The 21542-nt window shown below is 35.6% G+C and overlaps 1 protein-coding gene across 4 annotated transcripts in view; it reads left to right on the forward strand.

Annotated features, from left to right (window-relative positions):
* The first annotated feature begins 1583 nt into the window (after positions 1-1583).
* Positions 1584-21542, forward strand: part of LOC136039951 (mitochondrial Rho GTPase-like) — a 72237-nt gene continuing 52278 nt past the window's right edge. The window contains exon 1 of one of the 4 annotated variants that reach the window (XM_065723957.1): positions 1584-1647. In XM_065723957.1, coding sequence (XP_065580029.1) covers positions 1599-1647 — 49 coding nt within the window. In that variant the 5' untranslated portion in view covers positions 1584-1598. Of the gene's footprint in view, positions 1648-18298; positions 18452-21542 lie in introns of those variants that run through there. The other 3 variants (XM_065723958.1, XM_065723960.1, XM_065723959.1) reach the window with 3 other exon arrangements.

Below are 21542 nucleotides of genomic sequence, written 5' to 3' on the forward strand. Positions count from 1 at the left end.
AACTTGGTTACATAGCAAGAATATTCGGATATATCGGTTAAATTAAAAATCCTCATTTATTGGAATAATTTTGATTTGAAAGTACCGAATAATAAAGACTCTCACTTTAAAGAAATTTATTTTCTTAGCACAAGCAATAGCTCCGGTCCTGACGACAAAAACTGGTAAAATTAAAGTCGGTCCTTCGGTTTCCGGGCATGGCCTCGGTAGTAAGCGCCATCTTCTATGAAGTTACTGTGATGAAACTAGTGCTAATTTTAGTGCCCATGAAAATCAATAAAGTAATATAGATAGGCGGATAGTACGTAGATGTGAAAAGCACTTTACCAACGGAATACTAATTTACAAAAACCTTTATTTTGGTGGAAAATAATTCAGTAATATAGTCGAATAATCTGGGGCAAATTTTCAGTGATTTACCTCTTCTTAACCGTCCCCAAAAGTAAAAAATATGAGGCCATAAAAACAAAATGAATTATGTTTGCTAAAACATATTCATGGCTGCTTCAAAACAAAATTTCTAAAACATTTCACACGTTGGAACTAAATTAAGAAAAGAAACAGAGCTGAGATAGTTTATTTGATTTCCTAGAGAGCCAGAGTTATCAAGATACTATTGAGAGTTTAGATGCTTTTGAGTTCCAACATTCTAAACTGCTATCCCAATTTTTCACCCCACGAATCTCCATTTGGGGCACATAAGACCCAATTTTAGGAATAACCAAAAAAATGGGTTTGAGAAGCAATCGCGTCAGATGTTCGAATTTAACTAACGACAGGTTTTGTTTAACTAACGACAACCAAACCAAGCTCATTGAGCAGTAGTGAATTTTGTTCTAATGGTTTCTATTTCTTTTCATTGTTTACATCACAGCATAGACCTTAAACCAGGTTTTCATACAAGCTGCTTTCTTTCATGGGTACCAACGTAATTAATTTTTATAGAACTTGGTTAAAAAAAATTGATAGAGGTTTACCTTACTTTATGAGTACTTGTCATTATACCGATTCATAAAGCAAGTTTCTGATCCTCAAAAGGTAATATATGCTGCAATGTTTTATTTTTTACTTTTATTTTTGCAAAAATAAATACCATTTTTTTTCCGTCCATCAACCGATAACCTCTGCTGCTTGTTCAAGGACCTCCAACTAGTTTTCTGCTATCAGCATTTTTAACCTTAATCTGTCTAGATAGATAGTTAAGATGCAGCTCATATTATGCCTGTCTAAATACTTGAAAGGTGATGATCCAGCTTTGCTGGACATGACATCATTTTCATAGGTATTTAAGATATCCCTGAGCAATGGAAGCGACTGTTCTTTGGGTGAAAACCTCAGTGAGTCAAGTAAATTCTTAGCGGCTCTCACGAATCCACTACAGGATTCCACCATAAACTCATTTAGTTTTATGATGGTGCCTCACATTTTGAGCTCTAAATAAAAAAGTTTCTTTTCTATTTATTCTGTACAATTAGATTTAGAAATAAATTTTCTATTTTAGGCGTAAGTACCTTTCCCACCTCTCTTAGCATAGTATAACTTACCAATCTACAAAAGAAATTGAATCAATGAAATTCAGCATTTAAGAATATAGAAGCATGGGCATTGAGGCAAAGATAGGAAAACGCTGTTGGGCAGTAAACAATGGTTTGTCTTTTTTCATTATTGTAAGTTATTCTTTTATTTACCTTGCCGTCATCGCAACATGAAAATTAGTGCTAAGTGTGGTGTTTCTGATAGATAACTATTACTTTGTTTGAGAAGCAATCACTTCAGATTTTTGAAAATGATATTTCTTACTTAAGGGCCTTAACATGTTTAAACTAAGCTCCTTGAGTAGTTGTGTTTTTATGTTGTTGTGAATATTCAAATTCATGTAGAATTTGATAATTTTCAGGCTGACCAAAAAGTCGGTAAAATTTGTTTGCAAAGTAACCCCATCAGACCATAAATTTTTAAGCAATAAAAAAGTGCGATTTCCTTTATCCTCTACCGAGAATGGCCTCAAAATGGGGAAGAGAGGGGCCTCTTAGCCCTCCCCTTGGGGCATATCCAATTCATTTATGATTTGGGACACTTTCAAATTTTTTCCTCACAATTACCTTTCCTCCCCAGTCTCCACAGCAAATCCCACCCTCCATCGACTTTTGCTAAATTTAGCGCGAAACCAAAGCTATTAGTGTGCATCGCAATAATCTGTCTGCGTAATCTGTCTAACTAAATGAGAGGTTGTCAGGATTATTCCCCCTGCCCAGCAGAAAAGTATCCCTCAGAAAATAATTTTTTATGTTTAACTAGCTGTTGGGGTGGCACTTCACGCCACCCCAACACCTAGTTGGTGGGGGCGCTTCGCGCCCCCCCCCCAAGCCCCCCCGTGCGCGTAAGTCGTTACGCGCCATATTAGTTACGCGCCATTGTAGTTGTGTCCCTATGTCCCACCTGTGAATATAGATATATATATATATATATATATGTTTTTAACTACGTAAAACTTGCGAATATACAACATTCTTTGCTGTCCCATTGTCTGTGCATATAAATAGATTGTTTACCGACTCTTGAAAATGCAACATATAATGGTCCATGGGAAAACAATCCGTATTCAGATCTATACCTCATGATTCTAATGATTGCCCTTGAGCTTTGTTGATGGTGATTGCTAATCTACCATTCCCTGTGTCGCCATCGTCATTTATATATCCCCTTGTGCCCCCCGGCATCCCCTTTGTAGTTTTGTCCCTGTGTCCAGGTCGTCATTTGTGTCCCGGTGTCCCAGTATGTGATTTCTCTTTGAGTGTCCCGGGCGTCATTTATATTCCATGTGTCCCGGTGTCTCGGTCGTCATTTATATCCCCCTGTGCCCCCCGGCGTCCCCGTTGTAGTTGTGTCCCTGTGTCCCGGTCGTCATTTATATTCCCTGTGTCCCGGTCGTCATTTGTATTCCGGTGTCCCGGTCTGTATATACATTCGTTTTTTAGTTTTGTTTTTCTCCTTTATTTTTTTCCTTTTTTATTTTTTTTCTTTTTTAGTTTATTTAGATTTTTAGATTTTTTAGTTTTTTTATTAGTTTTTTTTTTTTTTTCTTTTTAGTTTTTTTGTAGTTTTTACCTTTTTTTTAGTTTTTTTAGTTTTTTTTACTTATATCCTGGTCGTCATTTATACTCCCTGTGTCCCGGTCGTCATTTGTGTCCCGGTGCTTTGTTGATTGCTAATCAAACATTCCTTTTGTCCCGGTCGCTTTCTCTTTGAGTGTCGTCATTCATATTCCCTATGTGCCGGTGTCCCGGTCGTCATTTGTGTCCCGATGTCCCGGTATGTAATTTCGTCAGTTGAAAACTTATGATGAAATAAATTTTTAATTTTTCCCTTTTTTTGTTTTTAGTTTTTTTTTATTGGTTTTTACCTTTTTTTAGGTTTTTTAGTTTTTTTCTTTTTTCTTTTTAGTTTTTTTTTGAAGTTTTTATCTTTTTAGTTTTTTTTATTTTTATTTATATTTTTTTAGTTTTCTTTTTCTCCTTTATTTTTCAGTTTTTTCCTTTTTTTTATTAGTTTTTAGTTTATTTTATGGTTTTTTCCTTTTTTTAGTTTTTTTTTTAGTTTTTTTTCTTTTTTTAGTTTTTTTTTAGTTTTTAAGCTTTTTTAGATTTTTTTATTTTGTTTTCTTTTTTTTTGTAGTTTTTACCTTCTTTAGATTTTTGCTTCTTTTATTTTTTTAGCTTTTTTAGTTTTTTTTTCGTTTTTTCTTTTTAGTTTTTTTGTAGTTTTTATCTTTTTTATTTTTTTGTATTTTTATTCATATTGTTTTAGTTTTCTTTTTCTCTTTTATTTTTCAGTCTTTTCCTTTTTTTAGTTTTTTTCTTTTTTAGTTTTTAGTTTTTTTTTTAGTTTTTTACCTTTTTTTAGTTTTTTTAGTTTTTTTAGTTTTTTAGATTTTTTAGTTTTTTTATTAGTTTTTAGTTTTTTTTGTAGTTTTTGCCTTTTTTTAGTTTTTTCAGGTTTTTTAGTTTTTAGTTTTTTACCTTTTTTTAGTTTTTTTTAGATTTTTAGCTTTTTTAGTTTTTTTTTTTTTTTAGTTTTTTTTTTAGTTTTTACCTTTTTTAGTTTTTTTTCTTATTTTGTATTAGTGTGAAATAATTCAGACGTCATATGCGGACAAACATGACGTCACCTGATCCATCCACAGATCCACACACAGACAACTTATTTTTATATATATAGATTAGACTAAAATAGTTTACTTCATATTTCATATTCATAAATTTACACTCGACGATGTACGTCGAAGCATCAAGCGAAGAAGGACCAATAGCTAATAGGTCAAAGACATCCTCAAATGAAAACCAATACATTGTATTTTGGAAAGATTAAAGAGAACGTATGAAATTGGTAGTAGCTCTAGGTAGGTTCTTGGGCTGTCAACCACGTCATCTCAACGATGGGTCTGGTTGTCACAGCTAAGAGATCCTCAATTACTGCAGTGAGAATCAGCCAGCTATAGTTCGTTTATGACAAGTACATGCTGGTACAAGCTATGCTAGTACAAGCTAGAAAAATGATTTACTTGAAAGTTTTTTTTCTATTTTTATTTTTTTTTCCTTTCAATACCAACTAAAAAACTACAATAATCTATATACATCAGAATGGTACATATACATTCTAATAAAAAAAAAACGCTTTCGGTAGCACGCCAATCATGTTCCTTTTCCATTAAAACATGTTTTCATCGCCCTCTTCTGCTTCATCGTGACACGATTAAATAGAAGATTCAGGGGGCTAGAATTAGGACCAAGAAAGAGGTGCATCAATATATTGCATTTCTCTGTACTTTTGGCGTAAATATTATATAGAATAGGTCATATTGGGTTTAAGAGACCTTATTTCTAGGAAATCAAGTAGACTTCTTGAAAAGAATTTTTTTGCATGTAGCGAGTCTTTTCATCCTCAATTTTCAGAAAGTTTTTAAACTCTTAAGTTTTAAAACTTGTTTTAATGGAACACGGACATGACTAGCATGCTACCGGAGACGTTTTTTTCACTGGAATAGATATGGATGACGCTCGGCTGTTGCGCTCATGGCTGGCAGCCCATTAACTATCGAGAATTATCACCCCTTGGATATGCTCTCCTTTATCCTTCCAAAACACAACGCATGGATTTCCCTTTGATGACAGCTTTGACCTACCACCTCTTGATGCTTCTTTTTCTCCTCATTACTAGATCCCGGAAAAGAAAGATGAACTATTTCTCAAAACATGTATATTGAGATTTCTAGCCACAAAAACGATCTAATTAGGTCACAACTTTAAGGAAGAATAATTTTAATAGACGCTTCATCATAATGAGAACCTTCAAACTCTGCTTCCTTTTTTCCAATAATCCCAAAAAAGAATGGACTGTTTATTTACGGATCAGATCAAGAATCTGAATAAGTTTCCCTGGGCAAAGACGTTTCCCTTATGCATTCAAGATAAGCTTCTCCCGAAAGGCAAAGAAATGATCCGCAGTCTGTGATGGAATTTCAATTGGGACTGGAGCTATATTTATCTAAATAAATAAAAATTTTCGGATAAGTAAATAAAGAAAAGTGCTTTAAACCATATATTTATTTTTAAGGTTGAAAACGAAATCAGAAAACACTTTATAGGAGGTAAACGGAGATATATAAAAATTATTTTTATGCAGTTTTACAATTTTATGTGTTGCATTATGCAAGAGTTAGAACAACAATAATATATATATATATGTACTAGCTGTTGGGGTGGCGCTTCGCGCCACCCCAACACCTAGTTGGTGGGGCGCTTTGCGCCCCCCCAAGCCCCCACGAAAGCGTAAGTCGTTACGCGCCATTGTAGTTGTGTCCCTGTGTCCCACCTGTGAATAAAGATAGATTTATATATGTGTTTCAAACTACGTAAAACTTGCGAATATACAACATTCTTGGCTTTCCCATTGTCTGTGCATATACAAAGCCTTATGTACTAATAATGACGTCATATGCAAAAGTTCTTTTTACAAACAAACAAACATGCATACACACAACTAGTTTTTATATAGATAGATAAAATACAAATTAACTGCGTAAAACTTGCGAATATACAACATTCTTCGCTGTCCAATTGTCGCTGCATATAAATAGATTGTCAGGTTTACCGACCCTCGAACATTCAACGTACAATTGTCCATGGGAAAAACAATCAGTATTAAGATATATACCACATTTTTCTAATGATTGGCCTTGAGCTTTGTTAATGGTGATTGCAAATGCTAATCGAATTGGGAATTGCAATCTTTTAAATTGAAAAGGCAGATCCGTTGGAATCATGGGAATGCGAGGAATAAGAACAGCCTCACCCTCAAAAGGCCCTGTCAAGATTGTGGCCTCTATTAGGTTTTGTATTGTTTTTTTTTTTAAGGCAAGTTGCGTGCCATTGCAAAGCTTAGGTGGGTTGATATTTCTTAAAAGTATTATTGGTACGCCTATTTTTAGTTGTAGCACGTGTGGTGGAAACCCTGAAAGATCCACGGAATTTAAAAATTCAGATGGATAATTAACCGCTTCATTTGGTTCCAAAACTGTGTCGACTGACTTGTAAAGGACTGCCTGGTCTCGAATCTTGGTCAAAACAATATTGTTGATTTCGTGGACGTCTATATTTTTGGGTGCAAGAATCGCTCTTTCACTTAGCCATTTATTACTTTTATAATTGTTTAGAATATTCGGAAATACTTTTTCAATCAATTCATTTTTGGACGTCACTAAATTACAGAAATCATCAGGTAGTTGCATACGTCCTGAAATTGAGTCTACTGGGAGCTTTCCGTTTCAAATTGCCAGCAATTGATCTGAAAATGTTTGACCAGAGTCATAGTTTTGCAATCGAACACGCATATTTGTAGTTAATTTTAATGTTTTTACGTGTGCCCATAAATTAGAATTTTTCAGGCAAGCAGTAATTTCGTCTGCAGGAGTTGATCTAGGTATTATAGGTAATGTTTGCCTGAAATCTCCCGCAAGCAATATTATAAGCTGCCAAAGGGTTTCGACTTCCCTCGCAAATCTTTCAAGCATTGATCCAGAGCCTCGAGCGATTTTTTGTGTGCCATTGTGCACTCATCCCAAATAATAAGTTTGCATTGCTGCAATACTTTACCCATCCCAGATGATTTGGAAATATTGCACGTGGGAGTTTCTGTAGAATACAAATTCAGAGGCAATTTCAAAGCGGAATGAGCAGTTCTTCCACCAGGCAGCAATGTTGCGGCTATTCCAGACGACGCAATTGCCAACGCTATATCATTTTTTGATCAAATTGATGCCAGAATCAGTTTTATCACAAACGTTTTACCAGTACCTTCTGGCGCATCCAAAAAGAATATTTCTCCAACGTTGTTATCGACACAATGCATTATCGTATCATAAATGTCTTTTTGTTCCGACGTTAACTTGGAAATGTTATTTTGTACATACGACAATAGATCACTCGTACTGTAACTTTGTTCACGATCCAATTCTACACATGTCGAAACAGCAGCGATACGGTTAGGTGAAGGCATTCCCAAATCCTGAAGAGGTTTGTTTGCCATACGTACGCACAAATCTTCTATAATAACTAAAGTGTAGTTATAAATTTCTGATGTAAAATCAAAAGTCATATCTGACGTCTCTAACTGTTTTCGATGGAGTATATCTTCGGACATTTTTGACTTATATTTTTCCCATAACTCTGTAGGAGCTGATGGAGAGCAAGTTGTTAAAATGATGCCAAACAATGCACGAATTTGACTTGGAGTTGACGTTTCGCACGCGTCATTGATGCAGTTATCCCAGTGTTGATCATTCTCCAATAAATTCAGAGCTTGGCATGCACTACGGTAAGTGTCATGTATAGTACCGTTTACAGTTCTCAAATACTCAAAGGATATCGGACCGGGTACATTCACCAAAAGCAGGCGTAGAAAGAAGCATTCATGTTGATTGGGGTGAACGGTGTAGAGTCTTCCTATCGTGGTATCTTTGAAGATGGTAGGTTGGCCGTCGACTGACTTACCCTGTTTTCGACGTTCAAATACTTTATTTTTAGTATTCCATGTGTAATACGAAGGCACTTCAGTATACAGCAGTTTTTCTGTGAAAGAATCATTTTTGCAAAGCGAAAAGAAACCGGTTAACTTTGTATCCGGTGGATTCAGGGCTCTTTGTTGCACGTTGTTTTCCGAGAAATAAACACGTTGACCATTCTGTAAATGTACCGCTAAGTGAACAACAGCTGGACTACGTTCATGTATCGGAAATGAAAGAACTCGCCAAACAGCTTCATTACTGCTTATGTATCTTCCAGCCTGATATTATACGATTTCGTCGATATCTTTGATTTCGGGCTGCAAGTCAAAAACTGCCATGTCACTGCCTTTGTTGACGTATTTACATATGTATTTGATTGCCTTTACGGAGTTACAGTATTCAACGTTTATGTGTGCATTAAATGTTTTTGATAATAATGGGGAATATGGAACAACCCACTGGTTATCTACTTCGATGGTGTTACCGTTACGCTTCTTTATTATTGCTGTTTTACCGCCATCTTCAGTAGATCTTCTTCTATATTGTGGGTAGCCATCATTGCCAGTAATTGTGTTGGATACTAAAAGTCGAGGATATTGCTTTGTGCACCTTCCTTTGGCCATGCATGGTGAATTTTCTTTCAGTGCACCGCAAGGTCCATGTATCATATTTTTTACAATAATATCATGTAACCCCTTATCGACATTTTCATCAGGTATTTCAGCGGAAATCACATCATCAATTTCGTTCGAAGTAATTTTTTTATGTAGCCAGATTAGTATATGTGCGTGTGGCAAACCTCGTTTTTGCCATTCCACTGAGTACATCCAGCATCGCACTGACCCAAACACTTCAAAATTTACTATGTAAATTATCAGTGATTTCAACTTTTGCCGGAAGAAACGGGCCGTAATGTCATGTCTATGAACCGTCGATTGTCCTTGAAGTAAAAGCTGCAGTATCTCGTCCCAAGATTGATTACATGTAAATGTAATAGATAAATCTGGACGACCATAGAGACGAACATACGCAATAGCATCTTGAGCATATTCATGCATATGACGGGGACTGCCAGCATATGACGAAGGTAAAATTTTTAATCTTCCAACGTTTGTGGTATTACCGTCATTTGTAACTGCATCTTGCAAATGAATGTATTGTTCATAGCGGAGCTTGGTCTGATTCAGGCGGATATATAGCAAACGTTCTGATTCAATTTTAGCACACATATCAACGACGAATTGGTGAAGCAATTAACGGCATTTTAAAATATAATTTTCTTCATCCTGCCGAATCATTAGTCTATAGGAATAATAATGCATTGCACTGCATTTCTTATTCATTTCTTTGCTAGTGACTGGATTCATCAATTTAATATTAAAGTGATAGCCGTCGGCTCCATCCCAAAAAATGATAGGATATTGTAGGGCATCGTAGCATCGATGAGTTTCAGCAATTCTTAACAATTGAGCGTTTCGCTTATGAAGAATAATATCTCGAGGTAAAAACTAATCACCGACCATAACGATTGCCACTTCGTCGATAGTTGGAGCATTGTATCTACGCACATGTTGGCCAGGAGGCGTTTTGTCAGCGGAAATAACAATTTTATGCGTATCAGTAGGCATCAAATCGATGGCTGTTTTGAACAGACGCACTAAATTATTATTTTCGTGGAAAAGACGTTGCAATTGGGAAACGATTGTCCTTTCAACGTTGGGAGAAATTTCGCAACGTGCATTCAATTCAGAATTTCTATCACTGATGAAGTGCAATTGTAAAAATTTATGATTCTCGCCTGAGAATGGTAGAAGGGACCCTGCTCTATGATAAATTTGCCCTTTTACTTTGAAAGTAGACATAAATTGATCTGGATTTTCGATTTGGGCTCCAAACGACGTCATTTGGAAACATGAGTTATATTTTCTGATTTGTGACAAAAAACGCTTAGATTCTGACGTAGTTCCAGTGAGGAAAGTCTTCAATGGTTCTGGTGGTGCAGCCAATAGAGGAAGTTTAACTTTTCCTTAGGCGCAACACATTCCCATTGTTTCACCATTGAATTTCAAGGCCTTGCAATAGGGACAAATTTTAGACATAGTCCCGATTTGAACACATCTACTCAAGCTATAATCATCGACTGGGCTGTACCTGAATGCCAGGTGATAACTTTCAGGTTGCTCTGATTCCTCAGCACGCTTTCTTTTCTTACTTTCTCTATCAGCAGCAAGCTTGATTTCTTGCTGTTCTTGTGATTCCTCGGCACGCCTTCTTTTTTCACTTTCTCTTTTAGCAGCAAGTCTGGTTTCATGGTGCTCTGGTAGTTCCTCGGCATGCCTTCTTTTTTCACTTTCTCTTTTAGCAGCAAGTCTGGTTTCATGTTGCTCTGGTAGTTCCTCGGCACACCTTCTTTTTTCACTTTCTCTTTTAGCAGCAAGTCTGGTTTCGCGTTGCTTTGGTAGTTCCTCGGCACGCTTTCTGTTCTTTCTTTCTCTATCAGCCTCAAGCCTGTTTCCTTGCTGTTCTTTTGATTCCTCGGCACGCTTTCTTACTTTCTCTATCAGCAGCAAGTTCTTTGGCATAGACTCTTTGAGCATCTTCCTCGGCTGTTGCCATTGTAAGTTCATCAGTCATTTTACAGTTAAACATTAATAGATTTCTACGTGAACGCGTGTCTTAAATATCTTTAATGACGTCACTGTCATAACAAAAATGACGACAACTAACTTCATGACGTCAGTCAACACACAAACATGACGTCACCCGACAGACAGACCCACACATCCACAGACAACTTATTTATATATATATATATATATATATATATATATATATATATATATATATATATATATATATATATATATATATATATATATATATATATATATATATATATATTAAAATGCAAACTTTAAAGCTAAAAATGTTTTTGAGAGTCAAAAGAGATCCGGTTAAAATTTTGATATAACTATTTTATTAAAAATAGTTCAAAGGTCAGATAACAAAAACTCCGGTGTCAACATAGCCCCCTAAGGTGGGGGGGGGGGGTCAGGCGTTGTAAGTTATGCCCTGGAGGTATATATGGTTCTTTTAGAAGGGGTGCTAAAACTTCAGAGAGGACTTGTTTGGTTGGAAATTGAAAGTTTTGGTTCACTTCTTAAGAGTCAAAAGAGATCCAAGGGCAACTAGCCTCCCCTACGCACTTTTCCCCCGAAATCATATGATAAAAATTTTGATATAGATATTTTTTTAAATAGTTCAAAAATCATATAACAAAACTCTAGGGTTGACATAACCCCCGGATTCTGGGGATAAGTGTTTTAAGCTATGCTCCGGGGGCGTATAAGATTTGTGGGAGAGGGGTGGTCGTAAAATTTCGAAGCTGGCTCATTTGATTAGAAATTGAAATTTATATTTACATTTTTATGAGTCAAAAGCGAAAGGAGTGCATCTAAACCCCCCCCCCCCCACACACACACACACACACATATACACCGCCTGTTTCCCCAAATGCATCCAATCAAAATTTTTAGCTAGCCTATTTGTTTGAACTACTCCAAAGATCAGATAACAAAAAATTTGTTGTCAGCATACCCATCCCCCTCAGAGCCCGGGGAAGGGTTGTAACTTAGGTCACGGGGCTATATAAGGTTTTCATGGAAAAGGTGGTCGCATATACTTTGGATGTGACTCGAATGATTAGAAATTGAAAGTTCTAATTCCCCTTTTAAGAGTCAAAATTGATCCGATGGTGACTGCCCCCCTCCCAACCTTGTTTTCTCCAATTGTGTCCAGTCAATTTTGTATTTAGCCATTTTGTCCAAAATAGAACGAAGATAATATAACAAAAGCTCCAGGGCTAAAACAGTCCCCTGAATCCGGCGGCAAGTGTTATAAAATGTGCCCTGGGGGCACATAAAGTTCTTTTGAAAGGAATAGTCGTATAAACTTTGAAAGGGGATCATTCGATTGTAAATCAGCATTTCTAGTGCCCTTTTATGAGTAAAAAGTCATCAGACGGCAACTAGCCCCCCCCCCCAAGGCCCTTTTCCCCGAATCATCCAATCAAAATTTGGAGCTATCTTGTTCAAAACAGTTTAAAGATCAAATAACAAAACTCCAGGGTCGACATAGCCCCCTAGAGCTCAGGGGGAAGTGTTGTAAGCTATGCTGGGGGGGCATATAAGGTTTTATGTAAGGATTTGTCGTATAAACTTCAGAGATGGCTCATTTGATCGGAAATTGAAAGTTCTAGTCACCTTTTGAAGAGTCAATAAAAGTGATCGGAGGACATCGACCCCCTCCCTCTTGCCTTTTTCCCCAAATGCATCGGATAAAAATTTTGAGATAGCCGTTTTATTCATAATAGTCTAAGATTCAAATTACTATAACTTAGGGGTTGATATATCCTCCATTGCATCCGGGACAAGAATTGTAACTTATGTAAGTCGTAAGTTTTGAAGAATTGAAATTGATAAAAAAATATAACAAATCTTGTGCCTTTTTTTCAAATGCATCTTATAAAAATTTTGAAATAGCTATTTTGTTGAAAATAGTCCAAAATTCAAATTATTATAACTTAGGGGTTGAGAAATCCTCCCTTGCCCTCCGGCAAGTATTGCAACTTACATAGGCTGTCCATTATTAGAATATAAAGTTTTTGTGGAAGGGGTGGTCGTATTAACTTTGGAGGGGGCTCATTTGATCGGAATTTGAAGCTCTTTTTCAAGAATTAAAAGTGATCAATGGGCAACTAGTCGACGCCCTACTTTCCCAAAGGGCATCTGGTCAAATTTGGAGATACCTATTTAGTTCAAAACAGTTTAAAGGCCAAATAACTATGCTTCCGGGATTGACCCCCCCCCCAACCCCAGGAAAATGGCTCTGAGCTACGGAACTAAATTATTGTTAATTTGAAATTTTTGATTACTTTGATAAATTAGTGATTTACTTGGTAACTTCAATTTGCGGTGCAAGGGCAGTAATTTATGCAAGTTGCATACTGTTACTAATATGCTTTGTTTACTTCGATGCTTTCTTTACTTTGACACATTTTACTTTGATTTTTTGACTTTGAAACTAGTTTTAATACTTTGAAGAAAGTTTGATGTTGAAAAAAAATTATTTTGAAAAAAAGAATTTTTTTTAGTTGAAACCTTTTACAATCAAAAAACGAAGAAAAATCAATTTAAAAAAACCTTCTTACACCTTGTAAAAATTTAAAAATTATACTAGACAAATCAAAAATTTGTACTTATTACAACATTGAAAATAAATGATAATTACCGTGGAACCAGACCAGGATTTACCAATAGGCCCACTAGGCCCTGCGGCTTTCACTATTCCCGAAGTTTTGGAATTTCCACGAGGATTTTACAAAAACGCTCGGGCCTAGAGGCGTTAAAGCTTTAATTCTGGCCTTGGGTGAAACAAATACTATAGATGCTGAGCTTTCGGCAGTTAATATCATTATATATCAAATATTCATTTCATTTTATTTGCTCTTGCCAAAACTATTAATTTATTTTCGAATAAAAAATTATTTTGAAATAAGGAGAACTGAAAAACTTAACTTTGGCAATCAAAACGAATAGATATTAATTCAAAAAAACTTTATAAAAAAGCAGTTTTCCAAAGAATAGTAAAGGCCATAATAAACTTACAATAGCTCAAACTCAAAACAACCACAAATTACTATTAAAGAATAAATGAAACCCAAAGCGAACATGAATAAATAAATAGTCATAACAGTTAAATAAGCAATTATAACAAGCACTAATATACATTAATAAATAAATTTTAAAACGAGTAAAGCTTAAACTGAATATACAAATCAAGCTTGAATCAAACAAAAATCTCAAAGAGCTTGGGCTTAGCCTCCTTCTCTCACTGTAAAGTCTAAAACCTACTGTGTCATTGGCGTTTCACTGAAAACGAATTACATTACAAATACTTTCTTTTGTACTTATTACAACATTGAAAATAAACATAGAAATTACAGTAAAATTGAATTTTGAAATGATGAACTTTCATTAATTAATATCAGTATATATCAAGTATTAAGTTTAATCGTATTAGTTCTTGCCAAAGCTTTTAATTTATTTTTCGAATAAAAAATTATTTTGAAATAAGGAATTTTCAAAAACTTGAAACTATGGCAATAAAAAACAAACAGAAATTAATTTTAAGAAATCTTTCCGAAAAAGAAGTTTTCTAAAGAAAATTAAAGGCCATATTAAAACTGAGATCTGAGATTTGAATCTGAAACCAAGCTTAAAACGAAAAAAAGTATTTTGATTTTGAAGCATAAATGAAACTCAAAACGAACAAAACTAAATAAGCAGCCATTGCAAACAAACATACAGTAGGTACTAACATAAATGAGTAGATAAATCTTAAAACAAGTGAATCCTAAATTGAACATGCAAATCAAGCTTGAAACATTCAAAAACCACCACAAACAAGAGTGTAGGTTTTGCCTCCTTCTCTCATTGTAAAATTCTAAAACATACTGCGTCATTGGCGCTTTACTGAAAACGAATTATGTTACAAATATTTTCTTTTGTGCTTATTATAACATTGTAAATACACACATAAATTACAGTAAAATTAAATTTTGAACTGATGAACTTTCAGTAATCAATATCATTGTATATTGAATATTCAGTTTAATTTTACATTCCTTCTACGACTGTACAAGATTAATTTAGCTTCCCTAAAAACAAAAGTTGGGATACTGCCCCCACTTTTTTTCATTAGGTATTCAGTATCCATTATAAAAAAATATTTAGGCTACTATTTTTCACAAATATCTAAAAACTCCTTTCCCCTTTAGGATATTCCATGCTCATTGACTCCCCAGATATGAATCTCCTCTCCTAACCCCCCCCCCCCAATAAAGATGCTGGAGCTACGCCCTGATCAGAACACAGTCTTATTTTCCTTTTGTCTATGGCTAAAGACAAATAGGATTTTGTCAAAATCCTTTGCTCATATTAAGCACATTCCGACAATCGGCAACATTTAAATGAAACTCCACATCAGGGTTGCCAAAAAGTTTAGGGTATCAGTTATAGTAGTATATGCCCCCATTGAACCAACTGATGGAGATACTAGTGACTCAGATGAATTTTACTTACAGTTACAGGAGCAAATAGACAGGGTACCAGGTAGAAATATGGTGTTTTTGCTAGGAGATTTTAATGCCCAGGTTGGTAGAAATAGGGATAGATGGTATCCTAGCCTAGGTAATTTTGGTGTAGGAAAAGAAAACAGTAATGGCTATAGGCTTTTGCAATTTTGTAGGTATAACAACCTAGTTATAACCAATACGGTGTTTGGTCACAAAATGGCCCATAAGTTGACATGGTATTCACGTGATGGTAAGACAGCAAACCTTATTGATTATGTTATTGTAAACAGAAGACTAGCAGGATCAATACAAGATACTAGGGTGTATAGGAGTGCCGTTATTGATGTTAAAAGTAAAGATCACCATCTAGTAGTGTCTAAGGTTAATTTAAAGCTGAAATTTCGGAAGAGTAACTCCCTCCCGGGAGGTTATGATGTTGGTAGACTTCAGGATGAAAATTTGAGAAAAAAAATTCCAGGAACAGTTGAGTACTAAACTTGAGGGTTTAAAATTTGACAATGTGGAAGATGGATAGAATAATTTCAGAAAAACAATTTGTGAAGTTGCTGATGGTGTCCTAGGGAAGAGTGCTAAGACAGCAACTAGGAATATTAGTGAAAAAGCTTTAGGTTTAATAGAGAGTAGAAGGGGTTTGTATAAGAATTATCTGAGCGATAGGTCGTATGAAAACAAAAGGAATGTAAAGAAAGTGGAGAAAGCATTAAAATATAAACTAAGGAGATGTGAAATGGAGGCGATGGATAAAATTGCTGAGGATCTGGAAGATGCGGCTAGACGGCATAATAGTAAAATATTATACTGGCATGTTAATAAATTGAAAGGGAGTAGCCGATCCGGACTAGTCCCAGTTAAAGATAGAAATGGGGTCACAATTAGTGATAAGGAAAAAGTTAAAGAAAGATGGGTGGAACATTTTGAGAATGTGCTAAACCGAGATACAGTTGCAGGAAAAGATATAGATGAAAATGAAAAAGTTTGTGATACCTTGGATGTGAAGGAAGATTTGTTTAGTGAGGAAGAATTAGCGACAGTACTAGAAGGATTAAAAAATAATAAGGCCCCAGGTGCTGATAGTATGATTAATGAGTTCCTTAAATATGGTGGCTCTGAGGTTAGGAATAAGCTACTGAAGATTATGAACATGATTTTTGAAAAAGGGGAAGTACCCAATGATTTTAGGAAAACCTTAATTAAACCACTGTATAAGAAAGGTGACAAGAGTGAATGTCGGAATTATCGAGGCATTAGTCTGGTCTCTGTAGGTAGCAAATTACTGAGTAATATGATACTTTTTAGACTGAGACATGGTGCAGACAAAGTTTTAAGGGAAGAACAATGCGGTTTTAGAAAAGGTAGAGGATGTGTCGACCATGTTTTCACTCTTAGGTTAATAATTGAGAAGTCCCTTCGTTGTCAAACACCTTTGGTCCTTAGTTTTATCGATTATGAGCAAGCTTTCGATTCTGTTGATAGAACAGCGTTAACAAAGGTCTTATCGTTATATGGTATACCAGAAAAATACATTAAAGTGATTTGCGCTATGTACGAGAATAATACTGCTGCGGTTAAAGTAGGAAATGAGGTTAGCAACTGGTTTTGTATTAAATCAGGAGTTAAGCAGGGTTGTGTTCTATCCCCCTTTATATGGATCATTTTGATGGACTTCGTCTTAAGGAGCACAGGAAAGGCAATTGGAGACCATGGAATCAAATGGGGAGGAAGAACGCTCCTGGACTTAGATTATGCTGATGATTTAAGCATATTAGATGAAAGTGTGAGCAAAATGAATGAATTTTTAGAGGTTTTACGAGTTCAGGGTGCTAAAATAGGCTTGAAAATTAATGTTAAGAAGACTAAGTCACTAAGGTTAGGAATAAGTGAAGATGAACAGGTGACCTTAGGTAACGAAAAGATTGATCAGGTTGGGAGCTTCAGTTACCTTGGTAGTATTATTAGTAAAGATGGTGGGAGCAGTGAAGATGTTAAAAGTAGAATAGCTAAAGCTCAGGGTGTTTTTTCACAGTTAAAAAAAGTTTGGAAGAATAGAAAGATAAGCCTACAAACCAAGATTAGAATATTGGAAGCTACAGTGATGACAGTGGTCAGATATGGCTCTGAAGCATGGACACTCCGAAAAGCAGATGAAAATTTACTAGATGTTTTCCAGAGAAATTGCCTACGGATTGTTCTGGGTACCCGGCTGACTGACCGTATTTCAAACAGTAGGTTGTACGAAAAGTGTGGTTCAATCCCGCTTTCTGGGGCTATAATGAAAGAAAGGTTGAGATGGCTAGGCCACGTTCTACGGATGAAGGATGACAGATTACCGAAGATTGTCCTTTTTGGCCAACCGTCTGGGGCTACACGGAAAGCAGGTCGTCCTTGTCTGGGTTGGGAGGATGTCATAAATAAGGATTTAAAGGAAATGGGAACTTCCTGGGAGGGTGTAAAGAGGGAGGCTTTAAATAGATTAGGTTGGAGGAGGAGCGTGCGTAGCTGTGTTGGGCTCAGGCGGCTTGGTGCTGCAGTGAGTTATTAGTAGTAGTAGTAGTAATAGCGGTACAATTGTACCATTTTGGTACATTTCACCTCTAAAGGTACATTCTGGTACAATCACAATTTTCCTGGTACATTTTACAAAATGTGGTACAATATGGTACAATAAGATTTAACTGGGCGTCAAGACGCAGCGAGCGGAGGGAATTGTAGTTTTTATTTGTTTTTTCTTCTAGAGTTTTAAGTTTTCCTTTACACATTTATTTAAAAGCCTGTTGTTGGCTTCTTGCGGTCATAATAAAGCGTGAAGCAGCAGAGCTATCTGTACGGTAAGTACAAAATAGGTGTGCAGCTATTTGGAGGAGTGACACCAAAATCGTCTCTGCAGGAGAAAGGAGGTCTCCCAAATATCTTCGAAAGAAGATATCTAATACTTTGTCCTCTTTATTGTAATGTATTTTTCCGGTCGTCAACGTGTTGTGCGTAGCAAAAAAAAAATTCGTCTTCCCCGTAGCAAAACACGCAAAAAAATGGATATGGTACAATTTTTATCAGTGGTACAATTCTAGGGCGTTTTGCGGTACTTTTTCTTCCGAAGCGTTGACAACACTGCTCCACATAGTTTAAATCATACCAATATTTTCCAAGAAACATAACTTTGTTGCTGAGAAGGTGCCTATTAGATCCAAGAAAGCGAAGAATTAACTATATCCACATCAAGTTTGGTAAATAATTAGGTGCAATTCAAGTTAATTGACTTCTTGCTATCTTGGAAAGCGTTTAGGTTAGGAAAATGAAACTTTCAGGGATGGGTCTTCAGGCTAAAGTATGTCCCGGGAAGGTATTTTAAAGTATCCAATCCTTCTCCCTCTAGAGGGCCCTGAAATTTGCCTACATGACAGGTCTACATCTATTGAAATTGTGACAAAACAATATTTTACCTTAATTTTCAGTTACCAGTTGCTTTTTCTCTGCCTTTAGTTCTGAGAATGCAATTCCTGTTATTTGAGTAGAATTTTGAGCCATATCAATGTTTTTTTTTTAGAATTTAGGAAATGTGTTACTTTTATATCACACATATTTTAAAGGTCATCAAAGGTCAGGGCCCTCTAGAGGGAGAAGGAGTAGAGGTAGTTGCTTCAAAATACCTTCCCAGGACATACTTTAGTCTGTAGATTCATCCCTGAAAGTTTCATTTTCCTAACCTAAACCCTTTCTGAGACAGCTAGAAGTCAATTAACTAGAATTTTACCAACAATTAATCTATACCAAAGACTACCAGGAAACTTGTAGCCTAGGTGTTGACAACACAAAAGGTCAAGGCTAGGTCCAAATTCAATGCCTGATGGTTTTATGTATTGCCTAAGGATATTGGTTATCAAACGTAAAGAAAACAAGGGATGTAAGCCTAGGAGATAAAATTCTAGATAAGCTACTTTTTGCTATCTTGGAATGCTGTTAGGAATGTGAAACTTCCAGGGATAGATCTAAAGGCTAAAGTATACTTTGGGCAAGAAGTTTCAAAGATCTACAAATACTTTTCCTAGATTTAGAAAAAAACCTGTCTAAACTTTTTGTAGCCTACTTGACCAAGAATGATGTTTGTCAGATTGCTTTTTCTGAGCATCAGCATTTTGGAAGACACTTGAATATTGTTGTATATAGAATCCCCCCCCCCAAACTGATGATGTTGTTTTCCTGCATCTGGTCTCTACCTATGGAATTCATATTGGTGCCCATCCAGTAAATTTCAAAGAGTTACAAGTAGCTAACAACACTCAGGTACTTTTCTCTATGCTGTTGACTGAAAGGAAAAAAAAAACAAAAACAAATTATACAGAAAAAAGGTACAAAATGTTTCTATTGTGACTACCCAAGGAAGATCAAACAAAGCTCTGGTTGAAGAGTTGAAACACCAGAAAGCTAATGGAGAGGTTGACATGATAATTTATAAGGGTGCCATTGTACCATAAACTTGACAGTTGGAGCAATCTCCTGACTGCTTCAATGTTCAACTGATGACTCTGCCTCTGTCTGCCCCTGTAAATTGTTAAGTGACTACAGAGTTACACCATCTAATATTGTCTCTTAGCTGCCTAGTAGTATTCATATAATGTTTCTTTGTCTGATGCTGACCTTTCTTTTGCTTCTATTTCTAATGTTTCTTCTGCAGTAACTTGCTCACTTATTGTTTCTTCCTTGTTATTTCATAGCATGGTATCCAATAATATTTCTAGTTCTTTGGCTCTTGCTTATACTAGTCCTGCATCCTCTCAAAGAACAAAATTTCTTAGTTCCCATGTTAAAAGTTTCCCTAATAAACTTTCAGAACTTTTCTTTTGTATGTTAATGACAGAGGTGGATGTTGCAGCAATTATAGAAGTTGCACCTAAAAATATCTTGTCAGCCTTATCACTGGATGAAATCCAAATTAATGGTTATCAGCTCTTTTTTAAACTGAATTCCTCACTATGTTACAGAGGAGAGTGCTTATATGTAAGAGATAGGCTAAAGGTTAGTCTGAATAATTATTTTTTTTTAATTACTCATGGAATTGGATCTGTTTAGAAAAAATACTTGATCAAACAATCTCAATTGTAGTGGGTGTTGGTTATAAAAGATCCAGTGCTCCCTGTGCTTTGGACTCTGAATCTAATTTGGCTGCTATGTTATCACATGTGATGTCCAATTTTGCAAGCTATGATCATGTCCTTCTGAGGGACTTTGACCTTCTTGAAATCCAGTGGATTGATGGATCTGGTTTTTCCACTAGAGATTCTCCTTTTTTGTCTGCTCTCTCTGATAATTACCTCAGTCAAACAATTTCACAACCAATTCACATCAGGTAAGGTCAAGTTTCCAACACTCTTGATGTGGTTATTCTTAGTAATCCTGACTTTCTTATTATGAATGTGATGAATAATGAATGAACAACCACACTTGTTGGTAATAGCAACCATGCTGTAATTATATCAGATTTTTCTTTCCTTACTAAACAATCCTCTTCCAAGCAGCAACAATATGTCAGTTACAAACTATTCTCTGAAAGACTTGCCAATATCAATTGAGAAAAACTTATCACCAATGATATGGATGAGAGCTGATGAAATATGAAAACTGTAATTTTGCATGCCAAAAAGTCTTGCGCCAGAATTTTTTGGGCTAAACAGGCAAAAGTCTACCTTTTGTAACTACTGAAACAAGTAAGTTAATTAATAGAAAACATCTAGCATAGAATTGTTACATGGAAAAGAAAACTTCAGAAGATTATCAACTCTTCAAAATATCTTGTAACCAGACAACCAAGCCTATCAAGCAGTTGAAGAGAAAGTTTGAGGAACTATTGGCTATGGATATTGTCCTAAATATTTCTGGTGTTATGTTTCTCAAAAATGTCATAGCGGAGGCACAGTCCCTGATATCCTGCATGATAGTCAATCAGTTGCTGATCCTGAGCTGAAAGTTGAAATTTTCATCCAACAATTTACATCTGTTTTTTCCTCCAATTACAGTTTTTTTTTCTCCACCTCCTGTGTATGATGTATAACATAATATGGAACTTATTCTTATTGATGATACAATAGTTATAAAGGAACTTACATTCCTCATTCATCCTTGTATATTCCATGAATTTCAAACAGTCTTGTGTCAACCTCAGGCACAGTCCCTGATATCCTGCATGATAGTCAGTCAGTTGCTGATCCTGAGCTGAAAGTTGAAATTTTCATCCAACAATTTACATCTGTTTTTTTTCTCCACCTCCTGTGTATGATGTATAACATAATATGGAACTTATTCTGATTAATGATACAATTTTTATAAAGGAAC

The sequence above is a fragment of the Artemia franciscana genome, chromosome 20, assembly GCF_032884065.1.
Source record: "Artemia franciscana chromosome 20, ASM3288406v1, whole genome shotgun sequence".
NCBI lineage: Eukaryota > Metazoa > Arthropoda > Branchiopoda > Anostraca > Artemiidae > Artemia > Artemia franciscana.